This window comes from Carcharhinus amblyrhynchos, chromosome 3, assembly GCF_965287045.1.
Source record: "Carcharhinus amblyrhynchos chromosome 3, sCarAmb.v2.hapA, whole genome shotgun sequence".
NCBI lineage: Eukaryota > Metazoa > Chordata > Chondrichthyes > Carcharhiniformes > Carcharhinidae > Carcharhinus > Carcharhinus amblyrhynchos.
In genome coordinates, this window is record NC_137326.1 from 10,068,151 (window position 1) to 10,082,799 (window position 14,649).

The 14,649-nt window shown below is 41.9% G+C and overlaps 1 protein-coding gene across 1 annotated transcript in view; it reads right to left on the reverse strand.

The window, feature by feature from the left end:
- The window catches only part of fancd2 (FA complementation group D2), an 84,669-nt gene that overhangs the window by 18,105 nt on the left and 51,915 nt on the right, over window positions 1-14,649 (reverse strand). The window contains exons 27-34 of the mRNA XM_080218829.1: window positions 13,642-13,760; window positions 12,669-12,809; window positions 12,231-12,347; window positions 10,103-10,231; window positions 8,518-8,636; window positions 5,562-5,672; window positions 3,526-3,653; window positions 2,510-2,609 (exon numbers count right to left, since the gene is read on the reverse strand). Coding sequence (XP_080074955.1) covers window positions 2,510-2,609; window positions 3,526-3,653; window positions 5,562-5,672; window positions 8,518-8,636; window positions 10,103-10,231; window positions 12,231-12,347; window positions 12,669-12,809; window positions 13,642-13,760 — 964 coding nt within the window. The remainder of the gene's footprint in view (window positions 1-2,509; window positions 2,610-3,525; window positions 3,654-5,561; window positions 5,673-8,517; window positions 8,637-10,102; window positions 10,232-12,230; window positions 12,348-12,668; window positions 12,810-13,641; window positions 13,761-14,649) is intronic.

A 14,649-nucleotide genomic window follows, 5' to 3' on the forward strand; every position in this document is an offset into this window, starting at 1 on the left:
AGAAAAGAAAGGTAGAGGATTAAACGTGTATTTGGGACTTCCTACTCACTGTGAAAAAAAACAAGCTGTCATACTACACTGGAGCCCACGGATGCCATAGGTTGGTTGGATTTGGATTATTACCTGAAAGCGATCTTCTGACTGACATAGAAATGTAGAAGATAGGAGCAGGAGGCCATTTGGCCCTTTAAGCCTGGCTCTGTCATTCATTTCGATTTTGGCTGATCGTCCAACTCAAGTGCTATATCCAGCTGCCTCTTGAGTACATTCAATGTTTTGGCACCGACTATTTCCTGTGGTCATAGAGTCATAGGGGTTTACAGCATGGGAACAGGCCCTTTGGCCCAACTTGTCCATGCTGCCCCCTTTTTTCTAAATCCCTAAGCTAGTCCCAATTGCCCACATCCCTCAATACCCATCATACCCATTTAACTGTCTAAACGCTTTTTAAAAGACAAAACTGCATCCGCCTCTACTACCACCACCGCAGCTTGTTCCAGACACTCAACACTCACTGTGTGAAAAAACTGCCCCTCTGGACCCTTTTGTGTCTCTCCTCTCTCATCTTAAATCTATGCCCTCTAGTTTTAGGTTCCCCTACTTTTGGGAAAAGATATTAACTAACTAGCTGATCTATGCTCCTCATTATTTTATAGATCTCTATAAGGTCACCCACCCATCAGCCTCCTACGCGCCAGAGAAAAAGGTCCCAATCTGTCTAGCCTCTCTTCAAACCATCGAGTCTCAGTAGCAGCCTAGTAAATCTGATAATGAATTCCACAAACTCATCAATCTTTGGGTGAAGAAATGTCTCCTCATCTCCATCTTAAATGGTCTACCCCAAATCCTCAGAGTGTGACCCCTGGTTCTGGATTCCCCCACCATCGGAAACATCCTCCCTTCGTCTACCCGATCGAGTCCTGTTAGAATTTTATAAGCCTCTATGAGATCCCCCCCTCATTAGTCCGAACTCCAGCGAAAACAATCCTAACCTCGTCAATCTCTCCTCATACATCAGTCCCACCATCCCTGGAATCAGCCTGATACACCTTCGCTGCACTCCCTCGAGAGCAGGAACATCCTTCCTCAGAAAAGGAGGCCAAAATTGCACACAATATTCTAGGTGTGGCCTCACCAAGGCCCTGTATAATTGCAACAATACACCTCTGCTCCTCTACTCAAAAACTCTCGCAATGAAGGCCAACATACCATTTGACTTCTTTTCCGCCTGCTACACCTGCATGCTTACCTTCAGCAACTGGTGCACAAGGACACCCAGGTCCCACTGCACACCCTCTTCTCCCAATTTACAGCCAGTTAGTAATCTGCCTTCTTGTTTTTGCTGCCAAAGTGAATAACCTCACACTTACCTAAATTATACTGCGTCTGCCACTGATAACAGTGTTACTGTAACACCAATCAGAGGTCAGGAAAATAAGGGGGTTGGGGTGCTCTCATTCATGCAGTAACAAGTGGTATCAGAGCATCAAAGCTTTTCCACAAACAAGAATCAAAATCAAAGGTAATGTTTATCTCATTAATTTAGGCTTGCCTTCAGATTCAGATGAAAAGTGGTTTTGTCTTCCCCTCAGTAAATTAATTTGATTATTTTTTATTCTTTCATGGGTTGGCAAGACTGGGATATCTCGCCCATCCCTAATTACCCTCGAGGAGGTGGTCATTATGAGCCCCTTCTAGAACTATTGCAATCTATCTGCTGTCAGTAACCCCCAATAATGCTAGAAAGGATGTTTCAGGTATATGATCCAGCAAAGGAATGGCCATTTGGTTCCAAGTCAGGGTGGTGTGGCTTGGAGGGGAACTTTTAGGTGACCATGTTCCCATGCATCTGTCCTTGTCCTTCTAAATGGTGGAGGTTATAGGTTTGGAAGGTGCTGTTGAAGGACATGGTGAGTTGATGCAGAATATCTTGAAAATGGTATACACGCCTGCCACTGTCTGCTGCTGGAGGTAGTGAAAGCTTAAGGTGGTGGAAGGAGTGCCAATCAAGCAGGCTACTTTGTCATGGACGATGTTGAGCTTCAAGCGCTATTGGAGCTGCACCCATCCAGGCAGAATATTCCATCACATTCCTCACTTGTGCCTTGTGGGTGGGTCTTGGGAATCAGGAGGTGAGTTACAGAATTCCCAGTCTCTGACCTGCTCGTCGCCACAGTATTTATATGGGTGGTCCAACTAATTTCTGGTCAACCCTCGGGGTGTTGATGATGGTGGATTTAGCAATGGTTATGCCATTGAATATCGTATGAAGATGGCTGGATTCTCCCTTGTTGGAGATGGTCATGCCGGACACTTTTGTGGCCCGAATGTTACTTGCCACTTATCAGCACAAGTCTGAATGTTGTCCAGGTCTTGCTGCATGTGGACGTGGGCTGGGTTGAGGAGTATCTGAGCAGTCTCAAATGGTACTGAACACTAGTTGGTGAATGTCCCCATTTTTGGCCATGTGATGAACTGAAGATCATTGATTTGTACCAATTGTACTTACCACAGGAGGGTTTCTAAAGCTTCATTGTATTTATTGCCTTTCTCTTTTTCCCCAGTGGGTAGAACCCAAGACTGGCACAAGAAACCTCTGGCTATCGATGCTGAAAGGAAAACAATCAGCACAAGCAATTAAATACTTATGAAAATGTTACAACATGGAGATACACATCAACAATACTGAATTATTCTTGCCACATACGTAAATTACATTAATAATACTTTAAAATACAATCACAAAATTAAGCAAATGTAAGATTTGATCAGAACAGACATCAAAGCAACAGAAGAGAATGTTAAGATGTGGATTCTGTGCAAATCATGTTGTCGGTGTATATGAATAACAGTCAGCCCCCAGATATTCAGGATATATATGGTCTCACGGAGGTGAGTGATCACAAAAGTAGCTGAAGAAGGAATGTTTGTGCGTTAGCATCCTGGCTCTCGCATACTCCAACTTTCCAAGATTTCTGCATACTTCCAACCCTGACCTCTTGTACATTCCCCCAATTTTAATTGCCCATTAATTGGCAACCGAGTCTTAAGTTCCAGAATTCCATCCCCAAACCTCTCTCTCCTTTTTTTTTGAAGAAAAGATCTTCCTTAAGACCTACCTCTTTAACCAAGCTTTTGGTCAACTGCCCAAATGTTTCTTTACCTGGAATAGTGCTAAATTTTGTTCAATGATGTTCGTGTGAAGTATGTTGGGAGTTGTTATTATGTTAAATGCGAGTTGCTGCTATTGCATTGTGGGGTGGCTCATGTTGTACGCATCAGCCAGAATAAACAACTGTGAAGAAGTCAATGAAAACATATTGTGGATGGTCATACTCCCGTCTGAGTGGATTCATAATTTCAAAGCAACATTAGCAGTGAGACATGACACTCAGAAATGGTTTGTGCTGACCAAATAGGTTCTAGCTGCTTTGTTCCTTTAGTCACCCTACAATCTTTGTCCTCTACCACAGCCCCAGCCCAAATTTTAAACATGAAACCAAAGGCGCAGGAGTTGAGACAAACCTATTTTCTCCTTGTTCTGATTATCTAGAGATTTCTTGGCTATGACAATAAGAAGCTGGGTAAGGGTCACCGCAATGGCACAGCGAGGAATGCTGCTGTGGAAATTCTGCAGGTAGCGAAAGGTCTGCCTGTAGAGATTGAGAGAATACTTTGTTAGCTGCAAGAGTATCAATTTCCTAAGTGGACTAATAACAGATCTGGCATGCCTTGTCATCTGCAAAAAAGTTTAACCTGAAAGTGAAATCGGAGAACTGGTCTGGAGAGAGGGGATTAAAAATATAATTAAGCAAAAGGAGAAAATCAGTAATCTCTAATCCACTCTCTTACAGCCAGATTAACAGAAGCTTTTAAATCTGGTGGAGTGCAAGCTCGAAGGTTGAGAACATATCTTAGCCGGTGAAAATTAATGTTTAAATTTAAAACCGAGTCTGTATCTCAAAATCGTCAGTAGTCCTTTTCTATTAGATTTAATCTGGGTTTACCCCCAAATTTATCAATATGCTCAAATTCACAGGTGTTGAAAACAGGACAACACGATGTTCCCTTTGCACAGTAAAGGGAAAAACGCAGAAGTCTAAAGAGGTCATTTTAAAATGCCGTTAGGCAATGGTGAGACCCACATTTGGAATACTGTGTATAGGTCTGCTCTCCCTATTTCGAAATGAAAAATTATAGGAGGGGATCATAGAATAGAATCCTACAGTGCAGAAGGAGACCATTCGGCCCACCGAGTCTGAACCGACCACAATCCTATCCAGGCTCTATTCCCGTAACCCCACGTATTTATCTTGACACTAGAGTCAGTTTTAATGTGGCCAATCTACCTAACCCGCACGTCTTTAGATGCAAAGAAGCACTGAACACAGAACGCAAGGGAAAATGATACAGTGCGAAAGACATGCTGGTTAGGTGCATTGGCCGTGCTAAATTCTCCCTCAGTGTACCTGAACAGGCAGCGGAATGTGGCAACTGAGGGATTTTTTACAGTAACTTCACTGCAGTGTTAAATGTAAGCCTACCTGTGACACTAATAAACTTTAAACTTTAACTTTTGTGCATCCCTCACTCCCCGTACTGCTTCATTGGCAGCCATATCCTCAGTTGTCTCAGTCCAACACTGGAATTTCCTCCACAAACCTCTCTACTGCATTATTTGTTTTTAAAGATTCCTTAAAGCCTATCTCTCCAAGTTTTTGACCACTGTTCCTCATGTCACCTGCTTAGTCTCACCAGACATTTTTGTCCAGTCATGCCTAAGAGTAGCACCTTGGATCATCTTTCTCCACAAAAGGCCGATGTCAATCTTAAATTGTCAGTGAACGTGAAAAGTAAAATCTGGAGGTATGGGATGACTGGTGGCTATTTTCTTCTTAAAGCCTTTGTTTGTACTCATGAGCTGGAATTACTTTATTTATTATTTATTAGTCACAAGTAAGGCTTACATTAACACTGTCAAGAAGGACACAGATTGAAGGTGCGGGGAGGCAAGTACAGAAGTGATGTTAGGGGTAAGTTTTTCACTCAGAGGGTGGTGAGTGAATGGAATCGGCTGCCGTCAGTGGTGGTGGAGGCAAACTCGCTGGGGTCTTTTAAAAGACTTCTGGATGAGTATATGGGATTTAATGGGATTGGGGGTTATAGATAGGTCTATAGATTGGTAGGTGTTGATGTGATCGGCGCAACTCGTGGGCCGAAGGGCCTGTTTGTGCTGTAGTGTTCTATGTTCTAAGTCACTGTGAAAATCCCTTAGTCGCCACACTCCAACGCCTGTTCGGGTCAATGCACTTAACCAGCACGTCTTTCAGAGTGTGGTAGGAAACCGGAGCACCCGGAGGAAACCCACACAGACATAGGGAGAACGTGCAGACTCCACACAGATAGTGATCCAAGCCAGGAATTGAACCCGGTCCCTGGTGCTGTGAGGCAGCAGTGCTAACCACTGTGCTACCGTGCCACCCCATGTTAGGCCCAAATCCCGCAAAAAGAACTCAAGTTATTATACTAGAGTCATACGATTGAAAAGTTCCTCACAATACCTGACAAGCTCTTCCAGTTCCAATTCACCATCTCCAGCTTTAAGTCTGTTTGCCAGGACGCCAAGGGCTAATTTCAGTAGTTTACGGTTTCCATGCTGGGAAAATCCACACCTACACATTTAAAGAAACAACAAACCAATTTCATTACTGGATCACTAATATTTCTAATTCTATCCCAGTGAGGAATCAATTGTTCCAATTTTTAACTTCATAATTGCAGAATCTCCTTTCTCCACCTCTCCATAGGAGTGCGTACATTGATGAAATAACGAGTCAGGGAAAATGTCGAGTAGAGGGTTATCAGGAGCGCTTGATACAGATGTAACTGGGATGGAAGGGTTAACATCAGGAGAAATTAAACATTTTGGACTTGTACTTGCTGGAGTTTACAAAGATGAGGGGGAATCTGATCGAGGTGTCTAAAACTTTAAAAGGGATTGATAAAGTAAACTTTGACCAAATGTTTCCTCTTACAAGGCAATCTAAAACAAGAGGTCACAGGTATAGGTTGAGAGGTGGTAGATTTAAAACTGAGATGAGGAGAACTACTTTTTGCAGAGGGTGGTAAGTTTGTGGAGTTAACAAAATAGAAAATTATTGGAGCATTACATTAAACATCGATGGTCACCTGACAGAATCCAAACTAGATACCGGTACAGGTGTTTCAGCATTATCTGGTTAAGTAAAATAGCTTAGAAATATGACATTGCGCCATCCACCGTCCAGTTGCAAGGACAGGAGAGACAACACTAACATTAGTAGACCAACACTTGTCAAGATTAAGATACAGGGATAAAAAAATTGTGGAACGTCTGTATGTGTCAAAGAATAGGAGTCATCATCCCCTTGTCTATGTGGGTTTCCTCCAGGTGCTCCGGTTTCCTCCTGCCATCCAAAGATGTGCAAGTTAGCTTGCTTAATTGACCCCAGTGATAGGGGGATTAGCAATGTAAATATGTGGGGCTACGGGGTTAGGGCCTGGGTGGGATTATGGTCAGTGCAGACTTGATGGGCCAAATGGCCTCCTTCTGCAATGTAGGGATTCTATGATCCTATCATTACTGAGCAGAAAAGCATGTTTGCAACTTAGGCTCAAGTTTGATGAAACTGCTGATGAATAGTCCAGTGGAGTATTTAGGAAATGTATTTCCAGCCCTATTTTCAAGCTTATGTACCTGAAAATAGAATATCACATAACCCTAAGGGCAGATGCTCTGCCGATGTGTTTCTTCACAGCAAGTAAGGTCCATCACCTACTCCTGGATAAAGTCAAGAGTGAGGTAACAGACAGTACAGCAAGGGGTCTTCTCTCCAATAATTAAGTGGTGTCCAGAATGGTCACAATACCAAGGTTTAATGGTTCAATTAGAATCTGGGTGGAAGTGACTCCATTAAACAAAGGAGTAGAGCATGAGGTCTACCCGATGGCATCAGAGGATGGAAGTCTCAACAAATTAGCAAAAAGCACCCGCTTCACAAAATTGCAAGATGTCTCACAACATCAGGTTAAAGTCCAACAGGTTTATTTGGAATCACGAGCTTTTGGAGCGCTGTTCCTTCAACAGCTGAAACTTACACCAACCACTCGCCTGATGAAGGAACAGCACTCCAAAAGCTCGTGATTCCAAATAAAACCTGTTGGACTTGGTGTTGTGAGACTTCTTACTGTGCCCACCCTATCCAACACCAGCATCTCCACATCATGGTTCACAAAATTGGATGCCGACAGCAGCTTTTGGCAGTTCCGAATAAATTCTAGGATGATAAAGTTTAAAAGTTAAAGTTTTTACTTCTTAGTTACAAGTAAGGCTTACATTAACACTGCAATAAAGTTACTCTGAAATGCCCCTGGTTGCCACACTCTGATGCTTGTTCAGGTCAATGCACCTCATCAGCACGTCTTTCAGATTGTGGGAGGAAATTGGAGCATCCGGAGGAAACGCACGCAAACACAGGGAGAATGTGCAGATTCCACACAGACAGTGACCCAAGCTGAGAATCAAATCTGGGTCTCTGGCACTGCGAGGCAGCAGTGCTAACCACTGTGCCACCATGCCGCTCTTTTAAAGTTTTTAAAGTTTAAATTTTTTAAAGTTTAAAGTTAAACGTTAAATACTACGGAAGCATAATTATCCAGTATAATGGAAAAGACCTTGGAGCGGACAATGAGGTTTGCCACCATTCATGTTATGTTCTTTGGCTGCGCTTGAGCCATTGATCTAATTGCTAATATCCATGTGATCACAGACCCATGCCTCAGCTCCTGATCCAAGCAAGCCAGGGCAGGCTCGAAGGGCTAGATGGCCTACTCCTGCTCCTATTTCTTATGTTCTTATAAGCACATCCCCAAAATATTGGGGTGATTACTAAAGGCAGACTAGGCTTACTTTTAGCAATCCCGTCTCAATGAAGGTGTTAACTTTAAAAATATCTGACTTTTTAAGCAAATGAGCATGTTTGAGAACGGCACACAAACTGAAAGTAATACCAGTTACAATGTGACTGACCTTTATTAAACATCATAGAATCGTAGAATCCCTACTTTGCAGGAGGCCATTTGGCCCATCAAGTCTGCACTGACCACAATCCCACCCAGGCCTTATTCCCATAACCCAACATATTTACCCCGCTAATCCTCCTAACCTATGCATCCCGGGATACTAAGGGGCAATTTAGCATGGCCAATGCAACTAATCTGCACATCTTTGGAGTGTGGGACGAAACCAGAGCACCCAGAGGAAATCCACACAGACATGGGGAGAATGTGCAAACTCCACACAGACAATGACCCAAGCCAGGAATCGAACCCTGGTCCCTGGCGCTGTGAGGCAGCAGTGATAATCACTGTGCCACCATGCCACCCCAAATACCCTTCACTTCATTTTCACATTGCAACTCATCAATTTTTTTCAATCTGCTTCTACCCATCCGCCAGTATCCTGGGCTCTGTACCTACCAAGCAAACAGTGTGTTCACGATCTGAAGTAGTAACTGATAGCATACAGCCATCTGCTGCTGCTCTTTTACATTTGTTCCCAAGACATCCACCACACCATTGTTCTCAGCTATCAGCACCTACACATCAAAAACAATAACAAATTAAAAGGAAAATGGTCAGTTTTAACCAACATGCTCCAAATAAGCAGTTCATTTTTCTAAGTGTTCACTGAAGTTTCAATACATTAAATCAATTGCAGGTAACATTGATTCTTGAACGGATTTCACTTTGTGATTTATAAATTGATAAATTTGTAATCTTCGCAGTAGATACAGGGCAGTAGATACATGGGAACATCACCACCTGCAAATTCCTCTCCAAGTCACTCACCATCCTGACTTGGAAATATATTGCCATTTCTTCACAGTCTCTGGGTCAAAATCCTGGAATTCCCTCCCCAGCGGCATTGCAGGTCAATCCACAGCACGTGGACTGCAGCAATTCAAGGCAGCAGCTCACCACCACCTTCTCAAGGGCAACAAGGGATGGGCAGCCAGCGACACCCATGTCCCACAAATAAAAAAAAGTGCAACCTTTTACAACCTTGGGACTTCCATACACATACCACGTGCATGGTTAGAAAGTGGCATCAGTGTGTCACGGGGGCAGAGTCCTTCTATGGTTACACGTATCCACAGCTTTGCTCCTCCATCACTTGCAGCCAGCCTTCAGTATCTGACTCAAGTAGATTTGTGAGCTCAGAGACTGATTGTCAGATGGCTGTATAACCTCCAGGACCTCATAAGCAGCCTGATCTTGTTCAAATCTAACATCCATTTGCGTGTTTTCCAAAATAAAAATTACTGGAATGTAATCAAGATTGGAAATCTGTCAGACCTTTCATGTGCAAAGCCGACTTGAGATCAAGTGCAGTGCCTGTGCTGTCACCAGGCTATGATCAGATAGCTTAGCAGGGAGTAAGTAATTAATCTGGGACCTTTCGGGATGCACATTTCAGTCCATGCCATACGTGGACATACCCATCAGTATCAGTGGAGTATTGTATCCGCTGCATTTTGAGGTGTTACTTTTTTTAAAAGGACTCTTCTTCCCTGAAGTCCCGCCCTGATCCCAGCCACAAATACATGCTGAAGTTCTGTCCAGAGCTTTTTATAAATAGCTACTGTCATCTATAGAAGAGGAATTTGTGGCATCCAACCCTTATATTTTCCATCCTTCCCTGTGAGGCTGTGCCTTCAAAGGTTCAGAACCTTACCACGACCACACAACTGAGCTTGGAAAACATCGCAAAGGAGAATCACAGGAGAAAACTCACATCTTAAAAGAAAGGTTCCATTTAAAAGGATATGTGCTGAAAAGAAATCCTACATCTTAGGCATAACATTGGAATAGCTTAGGTTAGAGGGTCATTAGATTGGTTCCACTGGTCAGCGCAACATCGAGGGCCGAAGGGCCTGTACTGCGCTGTAATGTTCTACGTTCTAAACAACTCACGATTTGCGAGGCTCTTGAGTTAATGCAACAAATTTTGAAATCTCATTGCTTTGCCCTGACTCACTATGTTTCACACATCAGCCCTTACCTGAAAATAATTGTGAACATTTTCCAAATGGTTACATAAGGGATTGAGCAACTTTACAGCAAATTGAGCAACAGCTTGAGGAGTCATTTGGCGCAAATGTGAAAATCCAATGTCTCGATCTCCTTGAACCTGTGTGAAGAAAAGTAAACAGGACAACATGCTTCTAAAGATATACAAGATTGAACACTCATTTATTCACAAAGCTCCAATAGCATTGCAAACAAAAGACAACATGAGCACATTGAATGAAATAAAGACTTGTATCTATAAAGCACCTTTCATATCCTTAGGACACCCCAAAGCATTTTACAACCAATGAAGGACTCTTGAAATGTAGCACATTGTAATATAGGGGATTTTCACAGTAACTTCATTGCAGAGTTAATGTAAGCCTGTTTGTGACACTAATAAATAAAGTAACGTAGGAAAGATGGCAGCCAATTTGGATTTGGTACAGCCATATGGTAATGGCCAGACAATCTGTATTTTTTTAGCCATTAGATTGACAGATAAATATTGGATAGCACACCAGGAAGAAAGTCCTTGAAGTCGTGCCATGGGATCTTTTACATCCAGATAAAAGCAAATTACTGCAGATGCTGGAATCTGAAACCAAAAGAGAAAATGCTGGAAAATCTCAGCAGGTCTGGCAGCATCTGTAAGGAGAGGAAAGAGCTGACGTTACGAGTTCAGATGATCTTTTTTCAAAGCAGCTTTGACAAAAGGTCATCTGGACTCGAAACATCAGCTCTTTTCTCTGCTTTCAGGTGTTGCCAGACCTGTTGAGATTTTCCAGCATTTTCTCTTTTGGGATCTTTTACCTGCCTCTGAGACAGCAAACGTCCTCTCAGTTTAATGTCTCATCTGAAAGATTTTTGACACTGCAGCACTGCACTGGAGTGTTAATCCCAGTTGCTTAGGACTCTGGGTTGTTACAGTGAAAACCTACAACGAAGTATCTTGCATTTTTACAATCCTCCTCCTCCTCCCTTTACTTAAGGAAGTATATTGAAGCTTCTTGCCTGGTTGAAGAGAGATTTTTAAGTTTTTGAATGGAGCGATCACAAGTAAAGGTATTTTAGGTGGATTGTTTCAAACAAGGAATGACTAAAACAACAGTTATATCTGAGAATAATTAGGATCTTCTTGCTGTAATATTAAGGTGCAACTTTTGTTTTTCCACTTTATCCCATTTTCAAAGCTACTTTTGATGCAATTTATATTTTCAAAGTGAACAAGGAACAAAGAAAATTACAGCATAGGAACAGGCCCTTAGGCCCTCCAAGCCTGCACTGACCATGCTGCCCGACTTAACTAAAACCCCCTACCCTTCCAGGGACCATATCCCTTCAAAGAGAACAAAGGATAAGATTTATTTCTTTCTTGCCTGTTATTATGGAATTCAGCAACTGAGAAAAGGAAGGTATCATGTGTCTGGATCACTATTATTGATAGTTGAGCTAGCTGCATCTACTGCTGGTTTTCTGGCCTCCCCAGGGAATAAGTGCCTCATTCTGACAGGAACCATCTTCTACCTCCCTCCCTTCAGTCCTGCAGCAACAACCGGACTGAGATGAGAAAGTTACTGTACAGGAAAAAATTAAGATGAACCTATAGGCCAGAATTTTACTGCTATCCTAGAATCCAGGTGGGCATGGCTCGCAGGACAGAATTTGCCGTTGGCCTTGGGCAAGATTTTATGAGCCTTGCCCGAGGGAAGTCGTAAAATACCGGCCGTAGTCTCTCAACAGATGCATGGCATTAGTACAGTAATGTGGTTTGGCACAGAGCCACCATTAACTGAAACTAACATAGATTAAGATAAATTCATACAGTTCTTCAGTCATAATGGAACAACAGATGAACGATGATAAGATTTCAGTCTTTCTCATGTATCAAGTGAAAAATAGAACAAGAAATATTTGGGAAAGATTTACAAAGCTGGACCCAAGAGTACAGAATACTGTCTGTATGTTATAAATTGTTTTTGGCTGTGTTCTAATCAAAGGTCACAGCATGTGAGCTATTTCATTGTGTTCATATATTCCATAGAATCAAACCCATCATTAAAAAGTCATAATATCCTTCTTATTATAATGCGCTTATTCAACCTTAATGTCATATGTACCTTTAAGAAGGGCATTTTATTAGTAGAAGTTGCTACCAACATGTAATCCAATTTGTGATATAGATCCTCCAGAAGAAATACTAGTTCTGCTGACCCCAGTTGTACAACTTCAGTCACCTACAAAACAGAACGATCCTCAATATTAATACTGACCTATGAGTCAGCATGAAATTAGTAATCATTTTTGGTCAATTTAGCTCATTATTTTCCATTTAAGTTTATATTATTAGTATGGTTAAATGGACAATGTTACAGCACATAGTTAATTATCTCAGAATAGATCTCATCTATTTGGATGATTATAGATTTAATATGTATAGACATATAATACTATTATGCAACATGATAAAGTGGATATTTTTTTTTTTAAACTGCTTTGCTAATTTTAAGAACAGCTTTCTTGATGACAAACAAGGTAAGGACTATCCAAACACTGACCTTGGTGTGTAGCTCAGTGTCCAATAGTGATTTGGTTACCAGACCACATTGCAGGACAATAAATACATCGATATCCAGCTCTCTAAAGTAGGCTCTGTAATTGGACAAATTAATAAAGACCTTCCCTTCTTCAGTGTTTTCCTGTAGAACACATAATTATATTGCATGAAACATCATCTAGATGTTTAAAGAATATATACATTTCCTAAAAGTGAATCGTGAATCTTCATCCATTAATTTTTCACTCCTATACTACGACCACTGTGGACATCAATGACTGGCCACCAACATCCACTAAGTTAACTAGCTTAAAAAACTCAAGATGGTGCCTGAGCATGGTGACTTCTTGCAAACTATGTCCAACATATGGCCTCCTTCTGCACTGAAGGGATTCTATGATTCTAATTCTATCTTTTACCCTCGTTCTATGCTTTTAAAACTGTATTCTAACTCTTTTAAACTCTATAACAATGTTTTAATTCAACACTTCGTATTAAGTTGACCTTTCTCTACACCTTAGCTATGACTGTAACACTACATTCTGCACTCCTTCTCTATGAAAGGTATGCTTTGCCAGTATAGCGTGCAAGAAACAATACTTTTCATTGCATACTAATACATGTGACAACAATAAATCAAATCAAACGAACAAGTCACTCTTAAACCATCCCAAGAATGAACATGGTCATTGCATGTGATATGTAATAATTATATTTAAAAATTTCAAGGGTGCGCACTGATCTTGTGTGGGCAAGTACTGAATCAACAATACATTGCACCATGGGATGTTGGAACAAAGATTTATATCCACAGACCCTCACCTGCCCACCTGTGAGGAGGTGCTGAGTATGAGACGCACATGAAACAGGGAAAATGAGATAGGCAGAGAGGGAGAGAGTGAGTCATTGCTTCACAGGAGCAGAATATCAGTGAAGGTCAAAGCCAAACAGCAGCCTGTCCTTGTTGACTGTACCTTCCCTTGTGTATTCTCAGATTGCACTTGACTTTCTTCTGCAGGGTCTTCAGTCTGAGAGCTATCTGTAGAGGAATTCTTGTTATCCTCAGACTTCTGCTTCTTCTTACCCTTTTGATCTTGAAAACAAAAACATTTAAACCAGAGATTTTACTCCCAGATTGGCTCTGCAAATCTTAGCCAGCGATAGCCTATTAATATTATCACTAGACTATTAATCCAGAAATTCAGCTAATATTCTGGGGACCCAGGTTCGAATCCCACCACAGCAGATGGTGGAATTTGAATTCAATAAAAAATATCTAGTGTTAAGTGTCCACTGATGACCATGAAACCATTGTCAATTGTCGGAAAAACCCGTCTGGTTCACTAACTTTGGGGAAGGTAATCTGCCATCCTTACCTGGTCTGGCCTACAAGTGAATCTAGAGCCACAGCAACGTGGCTGACTCTCAACTGCTCTCCGAGAGCAACTATAGGGATGGGCAATAAATGCTGACCAGTCAGCGACGCCCCACGTCCCAAGAATGAAAAAAAAACCTGATCCGTGAGAAAACGCCCTGGAAATTGGATTTTCATTCTGAGATGGCCAGGTTCTCCAAGAGTTGGGCTGGGCAGCCCCAGAATGAATACAAAGGCTGCAGAGTGTGAAGGTGGACTGGATGGAAAGTCTGCTTCAGTGCACCAGCACTTTGTCAAAGATTTTTTGCAAAGCAAAGTATTAAAGCAAAACCAGCCCTCAAGCCCTCAGCTCATACCTGCTCAACCCCCACACATTCCCCATACATCATCCATGCCAACCTTTGCCCTTCCACCCACCCCTACGGCCTTTTATAACCTTTATACCAACTTAATGTTAACTCGTGCTAACCCATCACCCCCACATTTTCCCTTACATCTACAATGTCAATTCACCCAGTATTCACCACGTGCAAACCTCAGGAGCTATAAAGTTCCAAGTGTCTGTTACTGACTTTATTTAAAAATAAAACCCATTCACTACATTTAC